The sequence below is a fragment of the Apodemus sylvaticus genome, chromosome 1, assembly GCF_947179515.1.
Source record: "Apodemus sylvaticus chromosome 1, mApoSyl1.1, whole genome shotgun sequence".
Taxonomy (NCBI): domain Eukaryota; kingdom Metazoa; phylum Chordata; class Mammalia; order Rodentia; family Muridae; genus Apodemus; species Apodemus sylvaticus.
In genome coordinates, this window is record NC_067472.1 from 116197742 (window position 1) to 116225187 (window position 27446).

General features: G+C 36.1%; 1 protein-coding gene across 17 annotated transcripts in view; it reads right to left on the reverse strand.

Moving 5' to 3' along the window:
• The window catches only part of Picalm (phosphatidylinositol binding clathrin assembly protein), a 78515-nt gene that overhangs the window by 34508 nt on the left and 16561 nt on the right, over positions 1–27446 (reverse strand). For all 17 annotated transcript variants that reach the window (XM_052159005.1, XM_052158999.1, XM_052158994.1 and 14 more), the window contains 8 exons: positions 17127–17269; positions 16348–16423; positions 12640–12742; positions 8496–8589; positions 6959–7070; positions 4159–4265; positions 2306–2347; positions 804–889 (listed from right to left, as the gene is read on the reverse strand). In XM_052159005.1, coding sequence (XP_052014965.1) covers positions 804–889; positions 2306–2347; positions 4159–4265; positions 6959–7070; positions 8496–8589; positions 12640–12742; positions 16348–16423; positions 17127–17269 — 763 coding nt within the window. The remainder of the gene's footprint in view (positions 1–803; positions 890–2305; positions 2348–4158; positions 4266–6958; positions 7071–8495; positions 8590–12639; positions 12743–16347; positions 16424–17126; positions 17270–27446) is intronic.

The following is a 27446-nucleotide window of genomic DNA, read 5'->3' on the forward strand; positions in this document are numbered from 1 at the left end:
GTGTAGGACACGTACCGGTGGAGTTCTTTCAATGTAATGCAGACTGGCCTTAACTTACTATAAAGCCCAAGCTAAACTCAAAATTGACTTCCTCCTAACTCAACTTTCCAAGTTCCAGGATTATAAGTATGAGTCACTGTGCCTGACACTGCTTAAAATTTATTACTAAAAAGCAGAGAAATCAACAGATTTTGAAATAAAAATAAACCAAAGGAAGTCTGTATTTTATATATTATTTTAAATAAAAAGGTAAAATCTTCATAAGAGGGTAAGTACTCAATTACTACACCAACCAAAAAATTGTATTAAAGGAACAGTAAGAGATACTTTCTACTATTTTTAATTTGATAGATAAACTGGGGAACTAGCCCAAAAGTTGAATTGATTAAAATAGGATGTGACAAAAAAATCAATCCAATCAAAAGGCACAAAAACTGAAATATATCAGACATTCTTGGCTTAAATCCTGGTAGTACTACTGCATCTACCACAGGGATACTATAAAAGTAGAGTAAATTAATACAAAGTTATCTATCTATCATCTTAAAATATGTCAACACTTACTGATATCAAGAACTAAACCAAAAACTAAAACTAACCCCAAGAAATCCTGTTACTAATTCTAATGTTACTTATTACTAGTGAGAGTGACATTCATATTTAACCTATCAGATAACCAAATCAAGATAGAAAAACTACAATTTGAACTTTGGCTGGTTCCATCTACTTCTTCTGAAAAAATAACTCCCATCATCAACTGTCAAAAATTAAACAAATACATATATATGTGTATGTGTGTGTACCTGCTTGCAGCTGTGGAATCTTTGATTTTCTTCCCTTCCAAGGAAGCTAAATGTTGTTCTAAAGCATCAAGAAGACTGCTGGGGGCCTGAAATTATACAAATATTAAGAATTTCATAACTATTACACTATTTGATAAAATCAAATCAAATGTCATCTCACAGAAGAGCAACAGAAACATATATTCCTCATATACTAATTACTGGTGGGTATTTTTTAGCTACTAAAATTATAATCTTTTATTATTATATTACTACTACTATTAATACTGGAACATAAACTAGTTGAAGTTACTAATAACCACCAAACACCAAATGGTTATTTGTAAACCATTTTGTTTACACACCAAAAATGTTAAAAACTGAAGATAAGCATAAAGCCTAACAAACTTTTAAGAACCTAAAACTTCTAAATATTTAATATGTGTAAAATTTTAGTAAAAACGTACTATTGAGAATGTAGCAGGCACTTATCTTAATTTGCAGATTAGATAATGGATTTCAGGGTTTGCAAGACAGTTCTTCAGGGGGTAATGTCAATTGCAGTAGAAATAGAGAACTGAAAGTAGCCCTCTGACTTCCATAGATGTGCTGTGACATATGTTTGCCTGCAGTCTCAAATGTTACACACATAACTTCAGGAGATTCAACACCCTTTTCTAGCCTCCCTACACACACAGGGTATATATTACATAAACACACATAAATAAAACACATTTTTATAATAATAAAACTACCAAAGACCCAGCTATAATACTAAATCAACATACCAGAGATACTTGCTCGGCCATGCTTATTTCTAACTGCTAACAATTACTATAATGTGGTACCAGTCTAGACCTCCATCAATGGATAAAGAAACATGTGGTATACATACATAGTGAAATTTTACTCAACTGTAGTGAAATGAAATCATGATTCTATCAGTAGAATGGATGTAATAGAAACGATCAAGCTAATACATGCCAGACTCAAATACCATGTTTTCTGCCATATGTGAACACAGCTTTAAATGTGTGTTTGTTTGTGTGTTTAGGAGTATCTTTAGGAGTGCATGAACATCTTCAAAAGTAAATAATTCGCTCCTGGAGGGGAGAAGGGAAGCCTGTAAGACTCATGAATATTAGACGGTTCACAAGGCCTCCTCAGGGCTATATAACTAGTGACTATTAGGAAAGATGAGAAACTAAGTGAAACGCCTGAAAGCTGCATAGAAAATTTTAGGGATACAATTTTCCTGGGTTATTACACATGATGGGGTGAGCTTCTCCCACGGTGCACCTGTTACGGTATAGCAGTGGAAGAATTCACTCAACTAACCATTCATTGAGTCATAATGTTAAAAAAAAAAAAAAAAAAAGGCAAAATACCCCTCTTCAGCAATATTACAATATTGAAATACATAAGGAAAAGCACACGACTCTGTGGAGGTGTTGCTACAGCACTGTTCCCCTTGGCACTGCAGCACACATGACAGTGACCACATGCTTTAACAATCTACTCACCTGTGAAAGATCTGGAATATCTCCTCTGTCAATTCCAACTTGCTGCAAAAAGAAATGCTGTATTTAACACATGAAATTATAATACTAAGAACATTACCTCTTCTATGTACCATTTTGTAACACTGCGAGAAATGAGAATGTCTAACTATGAACAAGTTCCCTGGTACATTAAAAAAGAAAAGAAAAAAAGAATAACTCTAACAACACAAGCTTGCCATAAACTAATTTTGTCTTTTTTTTTTTTTTTTCTCGATAAAAATGCTCCCTCTGACAGTTAGCACAGACAATACTTTTAAACCTTCTATTTGGGAGCCAGGGATGTGGCCCAGCAGAGAAGGTACTTGTCGCCAAGGCTGACAACCTGAGTTTGATTCCATGGTGGGAAGAGAACTGACTCACATGGGTTGTTTTTCTGACCTCAACACAGATGCCATGGCATTCAAGTGCCCACACACACAAATAAAATACATATTTTTAAAGTCTGTTTATCATGGTAATAAAAATCTTCAGAAATGTGACGTGATATTGAACCAGGATATAACTACCTCCACCAAACCTCAACATACTTTTCATGGTATTGAGGAACTAGATAACTCTCAACAAAAACGTTTACAAAAACAAAACCTTCCTATGTAGTTAAGGACCCAAATTAGGAGCCTGTATTTCTCCTTGACTATGTTTTATTTCCTAATTCTCTTCTTTTTCTCCATTTTTAAGAATCTTAGGATAAAGTCAGTAAAAGTTTCATTCCTAGTTAGATATTAATAACTCATCACTCAGACAGACAACTGTTCCCTTGGAACACATATGCCTTTAAAAACTGAAGTCGACCCTGACACTGCAAGCCCAAAGTTAGTCTCATAACATTTTCGAGCAGAATTTTTCCTATTTCTTAGGTCAATGAACAGATAATACATTCCACCTGTGTCAAATTTGTAATCTGGAGATATGAAAGAACTTAAAATGTATGACAGCAACTATAACTTCCAAATACAAAGAAGGTAAGTGACCAAAAAAGAAAATCAACAGATTGAAACTTACTTGAAAATGTCACATACATTCTCCCTCCTTAGGTTTAATAAGCGACTGGCACTAAGGGAATAGGAGCAAATAAACTCATATTCCCCTAAAAACCTTCCTGCATCAAAGCAAATTTCCATGGGCATCATAAAACAAGGTCATTCCACAAAGAATAAACTATCACAGGAGTTAACAATGCCTAGAGTCACTAACTTGGTAGGTCTAGAGTAATGACTTTAATGTAAGTGATCAAAATATCCTAAAGAGGGGGCGTTTCTAGTAATGATGGATAGAGGATAAAGGGGGAAAAGCCTTGAACTGTCTCTGCTAACATAAAGGATGCCTGTAAACGTAACTGCCTTCTGTGCCAACTTCATAAAAATCATTTTTAAGAGATTTATAAAATTAATTACAATATAACCTTTTCATAATACGTATGCAATATTTACTTATGTATTGTGAACTAAACCATGAACACTGAACTATGCAGCTCCAGTTGCAAGCCTGTCTTAAGGAAGAACTTAGGCTGACACTGAGAATTTCCCACCAGCACCAACAGAGCAAGCCTTCAAAAATGAATGGCTAATTCTAAACACAGGTATCATTGCCACCAGCATGTAAAAGTAGATTATTTTCATTATCTCATAAGTTAAATATGAAACATGCTTATTATTTATTCAATATTATATATTAATACCAATTAACAAAATTCAATAGTGCTTATTAATATTATTGAATATATACCATTTATATGGGGTATATTTTCTCATATTGAAATCATTTCTTTCATTTGGGTAGGAAAAAGAGGTCTACAGCCTCTGAAGGCAGCTTACCTCTGCAACTTTCAGAAACTCTGAGATTCTTGTCATCCTAGTCAGAAACTTCTTATAGATGTCAAGACCTTCTTTGCACTGGTTCTTTTTCATATCAAAATATTTTTCTGCCCAAAAAAGTATGAAAATATTCTTATTTACATTAAAAAGACAAAAAAAATCAAAGTTTCCTGAGAAAGGATAAAGATTAGGAAGTAGCTCCAGAAAGATCACAATTTCCTCAAAGGATTTACTCTACACCAAAAATTAGTGCTATTAGTTTGGATACTTAAAGCAAATCAAAACTGAGGTTCTAGTACATTAAAAATAGAAAAATTATCCAATAGAGGGCTAATATCTAATATATACAAAGAACTCAAGAAGTTAAACTCCAGAGAAACAAATAACCCCATTAATACAAAAATGAGATGCAGAGCTAAACAAAGAATTCTCAATTGAGGAATGTCTGAGATCAGGGAAATGAAAATCAAAACAACCCTGAGATTCCACCTCACACCAGTCAGAATAGATAAATCAAAAACTCAGGGGACAGCAGATGCTGGAGAGGATGTGGAGAAAGTGGAACACTCCTCCATTGCTGATGGGATTGCAAACCAGTACAACCACTCTGGAATTCAGTTTGGCAGTTCCTCAGAAAACTGGACACAGTACTGCTTCAGGGCCCAGGTATAGCACACCTGGGCATATACCCAGAAGATGCCCCAACATGTAATAAGGACACATGCTCCACTATGTTCATAGCAGCCTTATTTATAATAGCCAGAAGCTGGAAAGAACCCAGATGTCCCTCAACAGAGGAATGGATACAGAAAATGTGGTACATTTATACAATGGAATACTACTCGGCTATTAAAAACAATGAATTCATGAAATTCTTAGGCAAATGGATGGAACTAGAACATATCATACTGAGTGAGGTAACCCAATCACAAAAGAACACACATGGTATGCACTCACTGATATGTAGATATTAACCCAGAAGCTCAGAACACCCAAGATACACTTCACAGACCACATGAAGCTCAAGAAGGAAGACCAAAGTGTGGAGACTTTAGTCTTTCATAGAAGGGGGAACAAAATACCCATGGCTCACAGCCAACCAATAGGGTCCCCAATGGAGTAGCTAAAGAAAGAACCCTAGGAGCTGAAGAGGTTTGCAGCTGCATAGGAGGAGCAACAATATGTACCAACCAGTACCCCCAGAGCTGCCAGGGACTAAAACACCAACCAGAGTACACATGAAGGGAACCATGGCTCCAGCTACATATGTAGCATAGGATGGACTTTCCAGACATCAATGACAGGAGGGGCCATTGGTCCTGTGAAGGCTCGATGCCCCAGTGTAGGGGAATGCCAGTTCAGGAAAGGAGAGGATAGGGGGAAAAAGAAAGGGAGTTTTTGGAAGGGTAACAAGGAAAGGGGATACTATTTGATATGTAAAGCAAATATCTAATATAAAAAATAGAAAAAGTGCTGGAAGGTATTCACATTACTATTTTATTCCCAATACTGCTTTACTCACATTTCTCCAAGTATATATTTGCATGTAAGCACACAGAATATTTCACTTAAAATACTAAAATCTGGTTATAAATATGTTATTAATATACCAGTATTAACATTCTAAGATTGCAACTTCATCCAATGTCACTTTAAAAACTCCCTTAATTTGTATATAGACAAAGAGCATCACAATTACTTATCATGAAGTAAAAGGCTATCACTTCCACAGCCTTATTTGTTCAGTTATGAAGTACTCCTCTATATATTTTTGTTGTTCCAGTCTATGAAAACCACATTTAAATAAATAAACTGTCTAAGAGGCAGGGCATACTAGAATAAATATACTCAGGTTCTGATAATACTTTGGAACCTTTTATTATTCCTTTTCTAGACCTTCAAAATCTCAATTTTAAAAGAAAACGAGGTGGGGAGGGGCTGAAGACGTAGCCTAGAGCACTTGTTCCTCCAGAGTTTAGTTCCCAGCACCCATGTCAAGAAGCTCACAACTTCCTGAAACTCCAGCTGCAGGAGATCCATCTTTCCTCCAAAATATCTGAACATACACACAGCAAGCAAACACATGGAGATCCAAACAAGCCCATTTATAAAAATGAAAATGAGACAAGTGAAACCTTTAAAAGCAGCATTTCTACACAAAACAATTTCAAATGCATCTTGGTATATAAGAAAACATCACAAGCTCTAAACTCCCCCAAAGTAAAACGTCCTCCCAATATTGACTAGTTTAAAAATAATTCTTAACTTCAAAAGTAAGTTTAGGGACTAAGAATACAGATACAGCTCAGTGATAAAGCATAATCTCAGCATTCAAGAAAACCTAGCTTTAATCCCCAGGACCACACTAGTATGTGCCTCAAATTTTGGAGAAAAAAAAAATTACACACACACACACACTACTTTCATAAGGTTTTTTGTAGAAGACATACTTAGGAAATATACTTTTTCTGAGGAAAATAAAATAAAAGGCTTTTCCTAAAACTTTACAGCTTTAAGTATTTCTTAAATTAATGAAACAATCCAAAAAAATTAGTACTATATAAAAAAATTAGGTATAACTAGGTAAAATATTCCAGTTATTAAAATGAGAATGAGAATGTATTCACTTGTATAGGCAGGATATGTGTGTGTGTATAGAGGTATAAAAATCTTTCTTCAAATAAACTTTTAGAACAAACATAAGGTATAGTGGACTTCGCAGCAGTTTAAAGTAACTACTGTCAGTATCACTAATCCATACAATATGAAATAAAGTTATCAAAGATATTGTAGTACTTACCCAATAAATTAATAATTCCTTCATTGTATGCTGCAAATAGTCTAATGGCATCTTTGAACAGGAGCATGAAGGCAGCATTTATTACCCCATTTGTAAGTTCATTACTATTAACCTAGGCAAAAACGGAAAATAAGACTAGCTCATTTCATATTTTAAACAACACTAACAAAATGATTTTTCTCTAAAATTCAATAAAACATGTCAGCTTATTAAGAAAAGGGGGTTTATTTTCCCCTATGATATACATTACAAGTAAGTTTTCCAATCCATAAGTTTCCTGATTTCTCACCATCAGAATTACACGCAAACACTGTAGAAGAAAATCCAGAAGCAAGCAAACAGCAGAAACAACTTTAAACATTCGTTCTAGTTTATCATTATGACTGAAAGTAAAAATGCCATTCACCGTTTAACTTTCAGGTTAAACACCAAGTCTCTTAATTATAACTTGATTACATTGCTATAAGTTCACACAAAGGGCACATGCACATGTGTGTGTGTACACATGCGTGCACACATGCGCGCGCGCGCACACACACGCACACACACACACACATATTTAGGGTTTCTAGTTAGAAAAGCTAAAGACCACTGAGTAAGATCCAGTAAACTGTTCTATATAATGAAGTATAATACAGACATTATAGCAAGTAAATAATTTTATAGAGAGACCAAACAATGTATCAAGTGAATGAAAAACCTTTGCACATCTATAGAGCCAAAATAATACTCTCTAATACACCTTTCTGTGTATTCTTTCTGCTTTCTGTGTCTTCCAGAGCCACAGTCTTTAAGCAAGTGCTTTTCTTCTTTTTTTTATGAAAGGGAAGACTTTTAGGTGCTAGGAATTATGTTCTCTTCTGTAGTTAAGCCAATACTACTAATGTGACACAAAACAGCCACAGTAGTATGCAAACCAACCAAGAATCTGGCTAGGTGCCACTAGTACTACTGTGGATACTGAAATTTTAATTTCATAAAATTTTCACATAACACAAAACAAAAACTTTTCAACTATATAAAAATGAAAAAATGATAAAGATTATCAAGTCATTCATCATTATAGTCTGACACTTTCCAGTCTATGAAACACAGGAGTAGTTTATTATATGCTTAGTTAACACTCACTAGTCAAATAACATCATTATAAAAAAAATCCAGGGGATACAATGTCAAGGTGCTTTGATAGATGTCAAGCAATCTATCAAAAATGAGATTTGAACCTCCTTTTATTTCTAAATACTTGTCATGCTTTGCATCCTACCAAGCAAAAGTGAAACATTAAGAAGGCTGTACACCAAAGTAATCCTTACAGTTTTAAAATCTGAAACTCCTATGAAGTTTCAGTCAAGCACTTTACCCATCACTTGCTTTAATCTGTATAATCTAAAATTTTAGCACTAGAGAAAAATCATACTGTTAACCAAAGAGTACTATATAGAGTGGACAAAATTATGAAAACTTGAGGCTAGAGTTAACCAGTTATGACTATCTAATTATTTAGAATTTTTGAATTAACAAAGATATATCAACTTACATTAAAATCAAGAAGTGCATCCATTTGATTTTGGATAATTGGTACAGTTTTTAACAGTTTTTCTGTGTTCATTGTTCTCATAACTCCATCAGCCCTATTAAGAAAACAAACCCAAAACAATTCTTTATTAAATCGCCCATTTGGTTCTCTACATAAATAACAAGACTGTGATGAAACATCACATATTCTTAAGTGGTTATTGAACTCTAATCTCAAGTAAGGATTATATAGAAAGAGAGTAAAAAGCAACAGCCAGGAACTGATCCTACCAAAAAGGAGGAAGGGCATGAGCCATGGAGAGATAGCTCAGCCTAAGTACTGAGGACAGCTGTCCAGAGGGCCCAGGTTCTATTTCTAATACCCATATGGCAGCTTATAACCTAAGTAATGTCTGTGGGCAAGCAAAATGGTGCATACACATATGTTGGCAAAACACATAAAATACTATTTTAAGCGAAAGTGAAAGTTTCTATTATAAAGCAAGGTGTATTGTTATCACAAGAACTAATGGCACAAGTCATGATCATTCTTGTACATAAAGACGCGATATATACCTCCTTAAAAGCAAAAGAAACTATTAGCCAGAAATCAGTAAACAGTTAAGTACCACGTTGTCAGGAGTTGACTTCACTTAATTTATTTATACCCAGATCTCTAATCCTACCTAGTAAACAGACTGGAGCAGGAGTAGCACAAGATCCAGGGTAGTCTGCTGCAAAATAAAAACTTTAAAAGTCTGGCAATGGGCAGCCAGAGATAAAAGCACTTTTCCAAAAGCTTAAGGATCTGAGTTCTAGCCCCAGAATTCAGGGTGCAAGAACAGGATCAACTCTTAAAAGCGGTCCCATGAACAACACACACACCACAGCACATGCATAATGGCACTCACACAACAATAATATATAAAATCATGTGATAAAATGGCCTGGCATGGTCTCAGCAGCAGAGTGCTTGCCTAACATGTGTCCTAAACACAATCCCCAACAGGAGGGAAAGGTAGAACAATACTTGAGTCAAATATCAAAGACTTTTAAAAGAAAATCCGTTTTACAAAATAGAATTTTTATTAAGTCTCTCTAATCTAAGCCATACTAAGAATACTGTTTCAAAAAGTAACAATATTGCCTTGTGGAGATTCCACAGAGTTTAATGAAACAAATACTGTATTGCCTCAGCCAGTTTTGATAAGCTTTAGATAATATACCCATCCAATGTTCAACACTGTTTTCTCTCAGGTAACAAATACACTGGTTGACAACAGTTGCTGGAATCTGAGAGGACACAATTCCTCTTTGCAACTTGTCCTTTTCATAGTTATCACACTTTATTCCCAAACACCATCATTTCTCATTTAATCCTTTCTCATTTTTCTGATGTCATTTTTTACTTCTGGACATCTCTCCATCACAGATGTCTTGAATGTTATCTCAGTCTTCTTTATTTAGCACATCATCTAAATGAAGAACTCAACTTCTTTAAAAGTAGGCAGCCTCTTAGCCCCCAAATGAAAAAGGTCAAAATTGTCACTATTGTAAACATTCTTTGGCAAACAATTTTCTTCCACCTTTCTCCTTTATAGTCAGTCCCCTAGCAAACTCACAATCCTGGGTAAAAAAAAAATAATTCACTCATATCCATACATGAGTACAAATTTTTAAAAAGCCATACAAGGGATACAGTGAATGAGACAATGTTAGCCTAGTATGCACAATAAACCCTTTGGTTTTTAATTATACTATGCAAGCTGGCAGACACATAAATTCATGATGATCAACTTTACATAAGTAGTAAAGATTGCCACAAATCCTTAGTCTTTTCTAGAGAACTCCAAAGCATCTTCAAACCTCCCTCTACTTCTATGACATAGCCTTCCATCCCATACTCTCAGCTCATTAACTTTCAAAATGATTCACATATAGTCCACACAGAAACAGTTTATTCAACAGGGTATATAGGAAGTAAGAAAGACTCCTGATAGAAAATCTCTACTGCAGTCTTCTACAGAGTGCCTAAATATGTAACATGCAGTCAGGAGAAGTAATTTGGAAAAACCATCAACTCTCCATAATTTAAAAGAAAGTTTAAAGAAAAAGACTTGATTTCATCTTTTAAACATCTTGTAAATGTCTACATTTTTAAGAATTCCAGAGCAGGCCAGATGGTGGCACACTGGCTTTGAGGCCAGCCTGGTTGACAGAGTAAGTTCCAGGACAGTCAAGGCTACCCAGAGAAAGCCTGTCTCAAAATTTACTCCAGTAAATACTTTATAATTTCAAGAACAAACTGAAGCATACAGCAAGTATTTAGATCTCTAAGATGTGGAAGCTGCAGGGCAGTTTACTGGAAGGGCATTCACCAGGAATGTCTGCAGATGGCACATGTACTGCTTCTTTGGCTCTTTCCTGAGCTATAATTCAGCCTATAGAAAAAGCTGTGTATAAGACACTAGTAGATATCAAAGTACTGGTCACATTTTTTGTGTGATCAGTTCTTGTGCTAAGATGATCAGTACTCAGAATGCAATAAAATTAAACTCACCTTTTATATGCATGATGTCTGGGAAAGGCTACCTAATTTCAATCCCCAGCACACACATAAGGGTGGAAAAGGAGACCTAATTCCTTAAAATTGTCTTCTGATCTCCAAACATGTGTTGAGGCATACACAGCTTCCACCACCCCCCCATGCACACATGATGACAAATAATTTTTGAAAAAGATGTTGAAACTATGGGCCCTGTCCCGAGAGCTATAGTCACACCCAAAGCTATCTACCTCCATATAGCTCACAGGTCCATGTTTCCAAAGGGACAGCCTACAATCCAAAGGGCCCGTAGCCCTATGCTCCTGAATAAGTGCTCTGAACATGAATCCATGCTTTCCCCTGTGCCACAAGTACCCTTCAGTTTCTGTCTAGCTTTGCCTAAGTTTTGCTATGAGGGGTGGAACAAGGGGAGCAAACCAAGTGGATCACTAACGGCCTAGTGACTTAAATTACAAAACTACATCAAGATGGGCTCTGTCGTGAGCTGCACTGTGAGCACTGAAGCCAGGATGCTCTTCAGCACCTTTTCACGCCTCCAGATCAAGAGCTGATTTCTTGGTGGCACCTTTGGCATATTTAAGACGTCTATCAAAATTGCCACGCAATGCAATTAAAGTGTCTGTTGCATCCACACTTTCTCATTCAATACTTGTACTATGATGGAAATTTTTTGGGAGGGGAGGGGAGGAAAAGGAGGGGAGAGGGGGGAGGGGAAGGAAGGAAGGAAGGAAGGAAGGAAGGAAGGAAGGAAGGAAGGAAGGAAGGAAGGAAGGAAGGAAGGAAAAATGGGGGAAAGGAGGAGGAACGGGAGGGGAAGGAAAGGGAGGAGGAGAAGGAGGGGCAGGAGGAGAAAGAAGAAGAGGAGGAAGAGGAGAAAAGGAGGAAGAGAAGAAAGAAGAGAAGGAAGAGGAGGAAGAGAAGGAGGAGAAGAGTTAATAAAGAGCTCATGGTTTCAGCGCCTTTCCTAAATCCTTGGATGATAGGCATGTGCTACCACAACTGGCTACAAAAAAAGGGAAGGAATGAACAAGATATCCTATATTTATTAGAAAGCCAGGTTAGGCCTCAGTAGGCACAGACAGATCTTGAGAATTCAAGGTCAGCCAGGGACACATGAGACCCTATCTGTAATCAAACAAACAAATTAAAATTCCTGGCTGTTTTTCTATCAAAATTGACATGTTGATCCTAAACCTCACATGGAATTTCAAACAAACCAGGAGATAAACATAATTAATTGAGTGGGTACAGGATAGATATTGGGACTAAGGGTTAGGGTTAGGGTTAGGGTATAGGATAGAAATTGGGACTAAAAGAGACTATAGGAAATGAAAGAATACGGTAGGGTTATGTCACATAAATTTGTAAACAAACTAAAAAGTACTTATACATTTTTAAAAACTTAATTTTAATCATGAGAATTATAAAAGTTGTTACAAAGATAAATTAACTTTAAAATATCCTACTACAGAAAGGATATGGCATTTCTTCAAAAGAAAAATAAATTTTATAAAACTGGGTAAAAGTATGTAATTCACAATGTAGTAATTTCTGTTTTACACTATTTGATATTTAAATTAGAAATGAAAACATAACTCACCCTCTTTTCACTTTTGTGAAATCAAATGCAACTTGTCTGTATGAAACTGCCTTTTCATTTAAGTATCTACTATACCGTCTAATAAATGTAGACATATCATATCCTGCAAAAGAAAGCTTTTGTAAATGATTAAAGTCCAAAGGTTATCTATAAAACAAATTTATTATTTAATAGCAAAAATATGGTATCCCAACTACATTCAGTGATACAAATAACTAATAAGTGCCACACTAATTCTTCAATATTTTTAAAGTCAGTTGTTTCATATGCAACTTTAAAATCTTTTCCCTTACAATTTCGGCTACGAGCCTAAAAATAAGTCTATTTTGCTTCTTCTGATGCATGTGCCTATTCTTTACTTTTCAGGAGTCATAAAAATATATTTCCTTCACAACTAGAACCTCAGAGCTCACCAGGAGGTGGCGGCACAACACTTAGGAGGCATAGGCAGGCAGATCTCTGAGTTTCAAGGTCACCCTGGTCTACAGAGTAAATTCCAGGACAGCCAGACCACAAAGAGAAACTCTGGTTTTGGGGCTGGGTTGGTTGGTTGGCTGGCTGGTTGGTTGGTTGGTTGGTTTGGGGGGGAAGGAGGCACACCTCAGAACTCAAGCATAAACAATAGAACCATAATTCCATCCCTCAAATCAAATGAAGTTTCTATTGTTATACTTGTAAAACCTGTAGCTATGTAATATTTAGGACAAGTGTATCTCATATGTGTCAAGATTGAAAGAAATATAAATGCTCTGTCCAATAAAAGACAGTAATATGTGTATTGAAGGCACAACTAAAACAGTTTTTAAACATTTTCAATAAAACCTTGTAAAGTAATGCAAATTACTCTTAACACTGTTTCATCATATCAGGAACATAAAATCTCATCAGTATTACTTTTTAAGATACCATAAACCTTATATTTTAGCTATTGTCTGGGTCAAAGCTCTATAAATTTTTGCTCCTTGCTGAAAAATAATGGGTTTCTTTTAATTTGGCTTTGCCAAGCAGATCTGACTTTATCTTACACTTTATAAAAAGACAATATTAACATATATATACATTCACACACATATACATACACCCACAAGTAGATCTGGTATTAATACTTATCAATTTGCAAATGCTTGTATTTGGCAAAACCAGAACGGGGAAGTGGGAAGGAGTGGGTGGGAGGACAGGGGAAGAGAAAGGGGCTTATGGGACTTTCGGGGAGTGGGGGGCTAGAAATGGGGAAATCATTTGAAATGTAAACAAAAAAATATATCGAATAAAAAAAAATTTGCAAATGCTTACCAAGATGCCTACTATAAAAACCAGAACAAAAGAGATAAGGGGGGGGGAAGGAGTTATTGCTATTACCCAGTCTCACACCCATTAATGTACTTTATAAAGTACATACACACTCCTGGGTTTTTGGTTCATGCTGTTCCCCACTAGTTTTTCTTACCTTGAGAGGGAAAATACCTCTTACTCTTCAAGCCTCAATCAACTTATTTGAAAATACTCTAACTTTCATGCTCCAATATTCTTTCTATGTATAACTGGTAGCTACTAGTTATAAAGCAGGTCCATCCTACTGACTAGACTAGTTTACTTAAAGTTCTTATACCAGATACCAGGCTCCACCTAACAAGACACACAGTAGTACATCAGTGATAAAAAAATTACTTTGCAAAAACCTCAATGAATAAATGCTAACTATGATTTAATCTTATTGTAAAAAACTTTAGGGGCTGGATAGATGGCTCGTGGATTAAAAGCACCAACTGCTCTTCCAGAGGACCCAGGTTCAAATCCTCGTACCCACATGGAAGATCGCTACTGTCTACAACTCTAAGATCTGACACCCTCACTACATACATGCAGGCAAAACACCAATGCATATAAGATGAAGTAAAAACTTTACAGAGGGTTCTTCTGTGCAGCCCTGGACGTCCTCAAACTTGGAGATCTGCCTGCCTCTGCCTCCCAAGTACTAGGCATATGTCATCACCAGCAGCTAAAATATATGTTTTAACAATATATAGATAAGAGAGAAATTCCTGGCCACTGTATGCATATGGAGACCAAAGGGTAACTTGCAGAACTCTTCTTTCTTTTCATCATGTGGGTCTGGGCATCAAATTGGGGGTTGGGTTTGGAAACAAACACCTTTACCTACTGGGCCAGCTCACCAAGAATATGTTCTATATAAAGTAATGGAAAATGCTAAAGACATCATCTACCTCTTTGTAAAAGGAATAAAACTCTAAAATCTTTAACACTAAATTTATTTAATTTAATCCAGGTTTTAAGACATGGCTCAGTGTCTAAGAGCCCTAGCACCCACAAGGTAACTGCAAGCATGTGGTACAGAGACTCACAATCAGGCAAAACCCATTATACATAAAATAAAAATACAAATTAAAAAATTAAAAGAAATTTAATTTTTACCTTAAAGAAATGAAAATTAGTAACTGAGACCAAAAAACAAATAAACTTGATAGATTTTCCCCCCATATAGGAACAGTTTTTTGTTTTGTTTTGTTTTTTACTTTTTTCCTTAAAGTAAAAGTTTAAAAGCAGCAGTAAAAAGATCTGCAAGTAAAGTTGGATGTGATGGGTCATGCCTATAATCCCTGAGCTTGGGAGCTAAGCACAGGACTGCCCTGAATGATGTCCAGGTCAGCCTGAGCTACTGAGACCATGTTTCAAAAAATAAAAGCAAAAACCAAAGTAACAAAAAATAAGGGGAAAAGACAACAAACAAGCAGTTTCTATCTTCCTATCAATCATTTCTATGTACATTTGTGCTTAAATTAAGTAATCTCTTCCACCTCTCAAAGCCCTGCATAGTAGGTCACACGTTCTCTGAAATACTTCCCAGACTTAACCTCACTGTTAATGTTTCCAAATAGCTTAGCAATCCTTTCCCAGTTGTGACAGTCTATAATATAAATTCCTAATTTTGGAAATAATACAATGGACCCCATTAAGACAGAAGAACAGGACAGCTATAGCTGAAACATGACAATTCAAAGTGAAAAGGAAACTGTTAAAAAAAAAAGAGAGAGAAGCACACGAGTTATTTGGTTGGAGTGCTCAATTCACAATCTGTACTTGGGTAAAGTGTTCCCATGTAACAGTACCAAATATAAGGAATACATACAATTAAAAAAACCTTTTTAAAGTTAATTTAAATAGGATCAGACATGTTATGTCATTACCACTATACTCAACTTTGTCCCTACAATGAATAATATCAACTATATTTGTTATGATAAAACAAAATGAAAAAGCAGCAATAAAAATTAAGGTAGTATTTTTTAGTGTTTCCTATGTGCCAGGCATTATTCTGAGCACTTACGGTTAGTTACTAACTATATTAAGTCACATAATGACATGACTGAGCAGGGACTACCGTCATTCCTAATTTTACAGACAACAACACAGAGGTAAAGTAAACTTGATCAAGTCCATATAGTTGTAAGTGGTAAAGAGTAAATTCAAGTCCAGGCAGTCAAGTACCAGAATCCATATTTGCAAATAACTACTCTGAACTGTCTATCACAGATTGGGTGCTAGGTATGAAATTAATCTGAATTTCAAATTAAAAGACTCACTGAACCATGATTTGAAGCATTAATATACTAATATAGTTGAATGCTGCACTAATCATTATATGGGATTACTCTCGATTTTCTAGAAAAAAGAATAAAATGTCATTACCTTGCAATCCACTTTTATCCAAAAAATTGCTTAAGTTAAACAATGTGTTTCTTGAAGCCAAATACTGAATGAAACGCTGGAAAACAAAAACTTACAATAAATTATGGTGTTGCCATTTTACAAACGTAATTTGAAAGTAGGAAGTACTGTTAACGCTTATTTCAGTAAGCATTATTACAATCTCGCCTCCTCCCTCTCATTAGTTACCAAACATAAAAACATAATAGCTTTTACTAGTAGACATTTATTACAACTTAATGATCAACTACAATACTAAAGTCAATATAATTAAATGAATTAAACATGTATCAACTACAATCAATCATTCTATCTTTACTATAGCATAGTGGAACATAGGTAAGTATCATCAGGTTATATCTGCACTTCCAAAGTAATCTATTTATTCTGGTTTTGTATGGCACACCATGGCACATACTGGAGATCAGAGCACGATTTTTAGAAATGAGTTCTATTCTTCCACCATGCAGGTTCTAAAGATCCAACTTAGATCCCCAGGCATGGCAGCAACTGGCTTCACCTGCTGAACTTGCCCTTTGTATTCATTCAGCTGAGGAGTTATCATCAAAGCTTCAAGAAGAGAAGCAAGTTAAATAATCAGTAATCACACCAATATACTTGTCAAAGTTTTCCCTGGGCTGGTAAGATGTCTCAGCATGTAAAGATGCTTAGCCTGCAAGCCTGGTGACTTTGAGTTTGACCCCTGAAACCCCACCACTCATCCCACACAATAATAAAACTTTTTAAAAAGTTATTCTTACCTCATTTCCATACACCATCAAATGGTGAGTTGTAATGAGTGATTTGAAGACCACCACCCAACTACTGTTAGTAGTTCTTTCAAACAAACTGTCTGCCAACTGTGGGATGTTCACGTTCATCTCATTTGTACACTGAATTAAGTCTGTAATTTAAAAGAAAGATTAGTTTATTCTCCAGTTTTAATTTACTGCTAGTGCCAGATTTGAACAGTAATAACTATAAAAAAAAAAAAAAACTCTAAGCAAAATAATAGTTTGGACAAACTTTTAAAACTCTTCCAGGAGGGCTGACAAAATTGCTCAGCAGGTTCTTGTTACCAAGACTGATGACCGAAGATCAATACCCAGGACCCATAGGGTATGGGGGACCTACACACGCACACGTGTGCACACACACAACACACCTTTCAAAAGAAATGACATATATAGAAGCTTGAGCAGGAAGTCAGTCGGCACCGGCAGGAGAGGAGCAGCGACTGTCTGTGAGGGGAAATCTTACTTTGTGTGTGTAGAGTATGGCTCCTCTTGTCCCCTGTGACTCTACTGCTCAACTCAGTGCATCTTATCCACTGGCTAAGTCTGACAAAACTGAAATCAGGTTTAAGCTACCAAATTTAAAATTATTAATACTGCTAAAGGTATGTCAAAATTCCAGTTTATTTTGAGGCAGAGTCTATCAATTTCTTTCCTTTCCTTCCCTTTCTTCCTTTCTTGCTTGCTTTCCTTTCTTTGATTTTGAGGCAGGATCTCTCTCTCTGTAGCTATGACTGTCCTGGAATTCACTATGTAGACCAGGTTGGCCTTCAACTCACAGAGAACTCACCTGCATGTGTGCTGAGATTAAGATATGTGCCACCACGCCTGGCCTAAATTCCAATCTAATTTAGTTCAAACTCAAAGGCATTATTATAAATAGTCAAATAGTCTAGCACACAACTGTTTGATTACCCAAACTGGAAAAAATAAAATTAGCAGACCTCATAGTTTTACTTACAACCTGCTTTAAAATTTTTAGTGGCAAATTCAATATAGGAAATCCAAACTATGATCCAATCTAGAGGATAGAGAGGTAGATCCAGACAAGACGTCTTTTACTTTTAATATGTGTATCAAACATGATGTACAAATATGTCAGTTACTACAACTATAAAAAAATGTAATTTATTCACTTTCATTGTTTAGTTGAAAATGACTAAATAGTAATTCAGACAACCTAACTTGGCCTTGACTCCTTACAAGAAATGACAACGTAACTAAGAATAGTTATATACTTGCAATAAACTTTAAAATACTTGCTTTAGTAGCTCCAACTGGTAACATTTGCTCAGCAACTGAATTTAGACAAGTAGCTACCCAAGCCAATACTGCCTGAAGAATAAAGCACCAAACAATGTAACAAAAGTCCATACAACAGCAGAATAGCAAAAGCTTTCACAACTCTAATCAATTGTAACAAAACAGTAAATTCAACTTGGGTGTGTACAGGCTTCTGAAATTTTATAACAGAAGCCAATCTGCCATCTCTGAATCCTCATACTACTTTATACCTAAAGTTCTACTGTGCTGGATGCCTACTGCTTGCTTTATTCCAAAGACAATCTGATGAGGGCAAAGTTGTTGCTTTTTTCTTTAAAAACTGGGTCTCCCTATATACCCAGGCAGGCTCTGAATCATGATCCTCATAGTCTAGCCTGATTCTTAGTTTTAAGTAACTAAATTCTTAGTCCCCCTTCTCCCATTTAGCTTTATATTCCTAGATTTTTCTTATCCTTTCAGAAGATATCTTGAGAAAATTACTGAAGTTCTTAAGTATAGTAAACTACTGCCTAAAAATATTAATTTTTTTTGTTTGGTGTTAAATGTGAATGAATTGTGTACATGTTCATGTGGATATGAGCACATGTGTACAATGTGCATACACATAGGCCAGAGATCAATGCCAGATGTCTCTCAGCTATTGCTCTCCATGTTTTCTGAGACTTGGAATAAAGATGCTGGCCCCATGCCCAGTGGTTTACAAGAGCCGAGGATTCAAACTCAGGGTCTTGTGCTAGAACAGCAATGACTACCAACTGAGCCATTGCCCCAACCTCTTTGGAATCTATTTCCAAAATTGAACCTGCCATCAAACTGCCAAAACAGTGTTCCTCCTACTTCTCTCTGCATGTTAATACAGAAATACATTTTTTTTTGATTTGGTTTTTCAAGACAGGGTTTCTCTGCATTGCCCTGGCTGTCCTGGAACTCACTCTGTAGACCAGGCTGGCCTCAAACTCAGAAATCCACCTGCCTCTGCCTCCCAGAGTGCTGGGATTACAGGCGTGTGCCACCACCGCCTGGCTCAGAAATACATTCTTTATATCAGTAACCAAGCTTCCCCATCACACCTCCTAAACCTACAAAACATCCACCTTGAACTGGGCATAGCAGTACATGCTGTTATCCAAGCAATGCGGCAAGAGAACTGCCACTTGGCACGTGTTATTATAGTGAATATTACACTAGTCAAGGCTACCCTGTGGGACTCCTCAGAAAACAACAAGGTTGTCAAGAGTAAGGAACACTGATCAGATCAGTTCCTTTATTTTTGGTAATAGCTGACTTGGGATCTCACCTATCACAATACAGCACAGAAGAGTGTTCTACAAAGCAACACTATCACTATCTAGCCTAAAATTAATGTCCTTACTTATTTCAGCATGGCACAAAGCTGCACTTTTGCTATCTTTCTTTTTGCATCTTACCCTCTAACAGAACACCACTGCAATGTTGTGTGGATAGGATAGTTTGTTATTTCATACCTGAGTCTTTCCATTCTAGTTCATTATTCAAAGCATTACTTTTTTTTTCAGAGTTGAAGACCCGGAACCTAGAGCCTTGTGCTTGCGAAGCGCTCTACCACTGAGCTGAATCCCAACTCCCAAACATTACGTTTTTAAATTAAGATTTCCCTTCTACAAACTATCTACAGTCACTGAAACTGCTACATAATAATTCTACCCTACAGAAATTTCTTCTATACTGAATTTTCAAATCATTTTGTTCTACTAATCACCTTAAAAGGTGCTCCATTTCTTTATCCATCAGAGATAAATAGCTAAGGTTAAACAAAAAGCCTATTTTTTCAGTAAGAATGCATTTCAGGTTCAACTACACTATACACAATGGGTGTGCATAAAAACTGAGTTACATGTACATGTATACTATATTATACTGAGAATGAGTGTGCAAATACACTACTTACATTTATACTGTGCCCCCTTATGGTCTGCTTTCCCCCTGCACATATTTTAGTCATCCCAATGTCTTTCTTTGTCTTTCTTCACAGATGCCAAACACTGTTTTACCTCAGATGTTTGGCACTGCTGTTACTTCTACCTGGATGCTTTCTCCTGGATACTTGCTTTCTCACTTCCTATAGCTCCTTGCTGAAATGTCACATTTATCAGATAAATGTCTTTGGATATCAATTTGTATTCACAAATCCTTAGGGTACTTTGCCATCATTAGCTTAACTCATCTTAATGTTTGTCTCTAAACTTAGTTTTTGTATGGACAGAGTTGTTTTTTTCTCCACTATTTCCCCAAAGGCCTGAAACAATGCCACGCATACAATGGTCATTAATATTTCTTAAATAAACACATTCATTTTGGTATGTATTTTTTCACATTCCTCTTTGAAAACATACGTAGTTATTCGGCCCTGGGCGTCCCTGACATTCCTGTGTAGATCAGGGCGGCCTCCAACTGTCTGTCCCCCAAGTATAGGTATATGCTGGGTGCACAGGTACACTTAAAGAAAGCACCCAGCTGGGTTCCGTAGCACAGGCAGGAGGCTACCACAATGCCTAGGTTGGCTACAGTGAGAAGTTAAGACCAGTCTGAGCTGGTGAGACCCTATCCCCAAAATTAAAAATGCAGGAAGAAAAGGAAGGAAGAGGAAGAGGCATGTAATGAGAGGAAGGGAGGAAAGGAGGCAGGATAAATCCACCCATCCAAAATGATTATCTTGTATGTATGAATCTACCAAACAGATTTTAGGGTAGTAATGGGGTAATGGCTTTTTTAAAAGATAGAATATACAACACCCAGATGGAAAAGGAATATTTGAGTTATCAAAAAGACAAAATAACCAGATGACCCAGGTTAAAAAACAACAACAACAAAAAAAAAAAAAAAAAAAAAAAACCCAGGAAGGTAAAGATCCTAACTCATACTATAAGTGGACATGCCTAATAATTCAGAATTAGTTGATTAAAAGGTAATACAGTATTATAATGAGAGACTATTAAAAACATAACAAAATAAAAGCTGACTAGTGAGAAATAGTTAACTACTTGTAAGCAAAAACCACAGAGAAGAAACAGACTCATACGCATACTCAAAAAAATATATACTTTAGCTGTGTATTTGCTAACACACACTGTATTTGCCCAAATACAGAGACATGAAAGCATTGACCTCTATAGTTTTGGCACAGGGTGTCAAGGTTGATATACAAAAGAGCTATCCCAGTACCTGTGTGATTCTGGGACCCTGGCAACTACTCCTCAGTCACATATACAAAACAATGCTGTACTACTCAGCCAACACTCTCTGAAGCTTAAGTCCAATGGCCAAAAGGACAAGCTTGACAGGAAACAGCCTGTGAGGCAAAGGTAGCATTGTTATTTCCATTGTTTAAGAGCTTAGAATTTAGTTCAGTGTGGTGGTGCGTGCCTTAATCCCAGGATGCAGAAGGCAGAGGCAGATGTAACTGAGTCCAGTCTGGTCTAGAACAAGTTATAGGACCACCAGAACTGCATAAAGACCCAGTGTCAAACAGACAAATTATCAGCACAGAATCTGAAGTATACTATTCAATGACTAGGTCAGTATTTTGAACTTAATGCAGTTTTCTCAGTGGAAGCCCTAAGGAATCTCTAAATATCACAGTTAAACTAAGGTAGTTCTGTCTTAGAAAGAAAACCCAGTCCTACTTATAGTCTGTTAGCAAAAAATAGTATGATTTCTGTCACTCTGTTCTCAAAATGAACAGGAAAAGAAACATTAAGAAGTAATTCTACAAGACACTATATCCTGCTAATTAATAAAGTTTCTCAACCCTGTTACTATATAGAAATAACCTTTTCCAAAAAAAATTTAATAGAAAAACTGCTGTGAAATCTCTGCAAATTCTCTTATCTGCTTCACTTCGTTATTTAAGCAAAGTTCTTTTTTAAAGGAAGGCATTAACTAAAAAGACCTCCAATGCAAGTTTCAGCTTTTAGTATATAATAAAGGCAACTTAAAGAAAAGCATTTTAGAAAAATAATTTTAAAGACTGAATACAGGGCAGAAAATATTTCTGGAAATACACTACAAAACTCCAAATAATAAGGATCACAGAAACGTTTTTTAAGGCAATAAAATTAGTTACCTTCAAGAGACTGAAGCCATACATGAGGATTAAAGAAAAAAAATCTCAATGTTAGAAGAATGGATGGTTTGTGCCCCAGGAATTTTCAATTACATTGTGTGTGTGTGTGTGTGTGTGTGTGTGTGCACGCGCGTCCTTAGTAGCAAACAGCTATGTCTATAAATGAAGAATATATAACTTCTCTCTAAATGAGGATTTAAAAATAAAGTCTTGCATTGCAGTCATTGGCATCTAACTGTATGGGGCTTAGACAGAAGCCAGGAATAAGAGGTTATCAGGGTGGGGACATGTCTTACATGTCTTCCTTGCATCACAATTGTAGCACTTAACACATTTCATTAAAATTAGTGGAGTATGTGAGTTTCTCTTCTAAAGCTGAGCTTACCAGAGCAGCACTATCTTCCTCACTGTGTTACCAGCATCAAACACAATATATTCTGAAGAAAAATTAATGAATGAGGGTTGCGATACAGCGAGTGGTTGCTTGCCTCGTACAAGTGAATTCCGGGATTCAATCTCCAGCAGCAAATAAAGAAAGATATATACTGAAAGTAGCAATATTCTAAGTAGTCTAAGGTCTGGTGCAGTATCATTTGAAAGAACCGTGTTAATTCACAATCATTTTATCATGTTTACAATACTCTACATTCCTAGAGTCGCTACAGTGACAAAGTATTAAACACCATAATTACAAAGCCTTTATCTCAACACTAGTACACAAGAACTACTTCCAAAAAAGAAGTCTTTCTAGCTGAGAAAGAACTGATCTCCCTTTCATTTAGAGTAGAAAAAAGCAGAACTCAAACAGGAATACTTAAAGGATGTCTATATGGAGAATGGTACACAAAGTCACCCTGAGATATTACACAGTAAGAGCTGGCTGAACACAGCTGGGCACTGCCAAATCTATAGAACTGTACATACTTTAATGTAAAAGTGCAAGATTAATGGAAAAACATCCTGTAATTGCCTTTCCTTTTAAAAATGAAATAAATCAGCTTAACTTATAGTCTCTTAAGGTTATCCATTATTTTGTTGTTCTTTTCACCTACTAATCATAAATTTAAAAAAATCTTATAACAAAAGCAAAGGTTTGTTATGTAGATGCTACACAGAAAAACATATACTTTCAAAAATATCAAGTATCCAGTAACAATAGACTCAAGCCCCTATCCTCACATAATCACATTGCCTCTGATTACTGTGTGAGCACTCCAGATACAGAGCTTCCCCTCTGTTCTGCTGGACTCTGCATTCCTACCACTGGGTGGCAGACGGACCAGAGAAACAACTGGCACTGGCAAGAAGAGTTCAGGCTCATGGTTAAGTTTCCTTTAACTTTGAGGTTAGGGCTCAATTTTCTATGTCCTTTAGAGTAATGATTTCCAAGCCTACATACCCCTGACACAAATTACAAATAAGAAATACACAGAAACCTTATTTTTGACAAGTACTGCCTCAAAAGATTTCTATGCCAGTTTTCAATTTGTGAAAAAATGCAAGATCAAAATGATAATGGAATAAAAACCCATCATCTAATGTAAGAATTTAAAAATATTTATTTAAAAGGAATAGGAAACCAAAATGAAAGCATTAACATAAGACCAGAGGATAATAATCAATCCATGATAAAGCAAAAGGTGTTTTCCTCTCTTCTTTGAAGATTTGAAGTTTCAGAATTACAATCTCTCCTACAGGAAAGAAAACATTTTAAGTATCAAGCAGTATAAAATTCAAATTTTTATGCCAAATTAAAGTTTATTATATATTAAAAATCTCACCAAGTTACTCTACCTGATGACAGAGATACTCATTCTCAGGCTTCTCAAAAGCAGTCCCAACAACAAGAACTTACGAAGACCAACTTCCTAGGCAATCTGAAGTCTATAGCAATATATTACTGGGCCCCACTACGATTACCAGTCTCCAGGAGATGCCCACACCCAGTAGTTATGGGCAGCACAAACTGGACTGGTGTGGTTATTTAAGAGAAAAGAGAAGGCACGAAGTTGGGGGTGAGTAAAGAGGTAAGCATGAATCTGGGAGGAGTTAGAGGGGAAGTTAGGGGAGAGTAACAACGATCCAAATACATTGTATAAAAGTATCAAAATATATAGTAAAAATATCCCGTTAAAACAGGCATTATGAATACTATCCTTACCTCCACTAAAGCTGTAAGCCAGAGGATGACATATAGAAAAAAATAAATTAAAAGAATTCTCCAAATCCCACCAATAATAAAAAGGAAGCTAAGTTAGAGAATCTCTGCAGAGCAGATTACTGTAAAAATATTTAAAAAAAGCACCTTATGATGTTTGTTGAAATTGGGTCAATTTAAAGAAAACCATGGTCTAATGTGTGAATAACCAAATGTCCTGGTTTCTACAAGTGAACCAATTTGGACAAAAATTATGTCACCCTACTTATCACTAACCTAGTGAAAGGTCAGGCTGGAGAGATGGCTCAGCGTTTAAGAGCACTGACTGCTCTTCCAAAGGTCCTGAGTTCAAATCCCAGCAACCACATGGTGGCTCACAACCATCTGTAATGGGATCCAATGCCCTCTTCTGGTGTGTCTGAAGACAGCTATAGTGTACTTACATATAATATTAAAAAAAAAAAAAAAAAAAAAACTAGTAAAAGGTCACAAGTAGCTAAGGAGTTGATGTATCACCCCCCCCCCCCAACCCGGTATTTGTAGTTTTCTGTCCTGGAGTGCTGTACTGTGGAGTTTCGTTAGCCTTCCTAAAGCACTTATATGATTCTTCTCTCTGGCCACCACATCCTCTCTTCCCTACCCATTAGTAGATTTCACCTTATGTCTCACATACTATTGGAAAACCATCTAATCTAACTTTAACAAAGTCCCAAATGAATGATGCAACATTTCTTCTCAGAAAAATCAACGTTAGGTTTTTGAGGAGTTGGAAATATTAGAATTTTTTACATTTTATGTCCAAAACTGTTTACACCTTAAAAAAAAAAAAAATCACAAACACTTGGTTGGCAGAGGTAGGATCCAAACCAGCCTGAAATATACAACAAAACTCACAAAGAACTCTACACAGACTTGTTTTATTTTAATAAGTCAGAGGCATTCTCCTCTGTTAAATACATTTCTGGACTCTATCTCCTATGTTGCACAATGTGAACACCGTATCTGGTAGATGTGCTGATATGATGATATAAATATATATGGATTCAGAGATGAAGCCAAAACCCATCTCCCCACTTTTGAGTTCCAGGAAGAAAGAGCAGAACCAGTAAAGGCTCTTTTCTGTGCCCAGATCACTGTTATTGTTTAACCACCAAGCAAAGGTAAGCAGGGATTCACAGGACTTCCCACATCTAATGATTTATTCTACCTATTCAGAAAGAATACTGGATTAGTTTGATTCTCTGCCTATCTCCCTCACAGAAAATACACAAACACTAGTCCGTGTCTTCCCCTACCGCAGTCCAACTAGGAAAAAGGAAAATCTTTATAGTCTACTTCCCAGAAGCTTTGCAAACCTCAGAATAAACAGAAATCCCACTTATTCTACACATATTCACAATATGGAATAACTGACCAATTTCTTAGGACTACAGAAGAGTAGACAAACAAAATGTCCACCTCAGTGTAGTTAGTTAACACATGGATAGGGGAAGATAATCAGGAGTTTATGGATTAGTGGAGAGAAAACAAATAAATACAGGCAGCTGGCAGTATTTTCTAGTTATGTAGTACTGAGGTAGGGTTTGTCTGGAGGAGGTTTGTTTCTATTTTCACATGATAGTAATGAAAAGAGTCCGAGACAAAAAGTAGTAAAGCTATCTCAACAAGTGGGCTGTGCCTATGAAAGTCAACTTCATAAAGCAGGAAATATGGAGGCATCCCATCTTTGCCAGAGTGAAATGACCCTGATCTGTATCTTCTCTATATGATTTTACAAAGCCTCTAGATTTTTCAAACTGTAAATACAAACAGTGGAATCTCAATTATTTGCCACACATTTAATGAGCCTTAAGTGAGTCAAAATCAACACCACCCACTTATAACACTTCATCAAGTAGTACTATACTGTGGCAAATAGGCACCAAAGAGCACTAAGAAAATAAAATTACCTTTAAAAAGCTCTTTCAAGGTGCTAAATGACAGGTGCAGCTAGAAAGCTGAAGCAGAATGTAGCCTATCTACATGGTTTTAAGTTTTGAACTAACTCCACAAGAAGAAGCATGAACAATTTTAACACACTGCTAATAAATTACTATAATAAAGCATAAGTATTTTTCCTAATGAGTTAACACTTGAGTCTTTTAATTTCTACAAGAGGAAATTAAACATTATTGTAAAATCCCCATACTCACACTGTATTATAACCACATTAATTCTTCTGATTCTAAAACCCATATCCACCTTTCCTTTCTTTTCTTTTGGAGGAAGGGGTGGGGGTGGTTGAGACAGGGTTTTTCTATGAATCCCTAGCTATCCTGGAACTATTTAGACCAGGCTGGCCTTAACTTTCTAAAAAGGCATTATAAAATATCATATACTTTGTCTTAAAAGCTGCCCAAGTTAAGCAGATAAATTTTAAACTTAGAAATTCCATGAAAATTACACTCAAGTAACATGAAATAAAGGGGAAAAATACCTGTGTAAATATTCAAGTTTTGACCATCAAAAAATATTCATCGAACTAAGGACAAGCTCAGATGAGTGCTTTCCTATTGCGCACAAAGCCCTGGTTTCAAACTCTAGCACCACATAAACTAGACAATGGTGCACATCTGTAATCCCAGGAGTCAGAAAGAAGGATCAAAAAGTTAGAAGCCAGCTTTAGTTTTAGTTACAAACAAGTTCAAAGCTAGTCTGGGCTACATGAGATCTTCAAACATTACCCTCCAAAAATAGTTTGTGT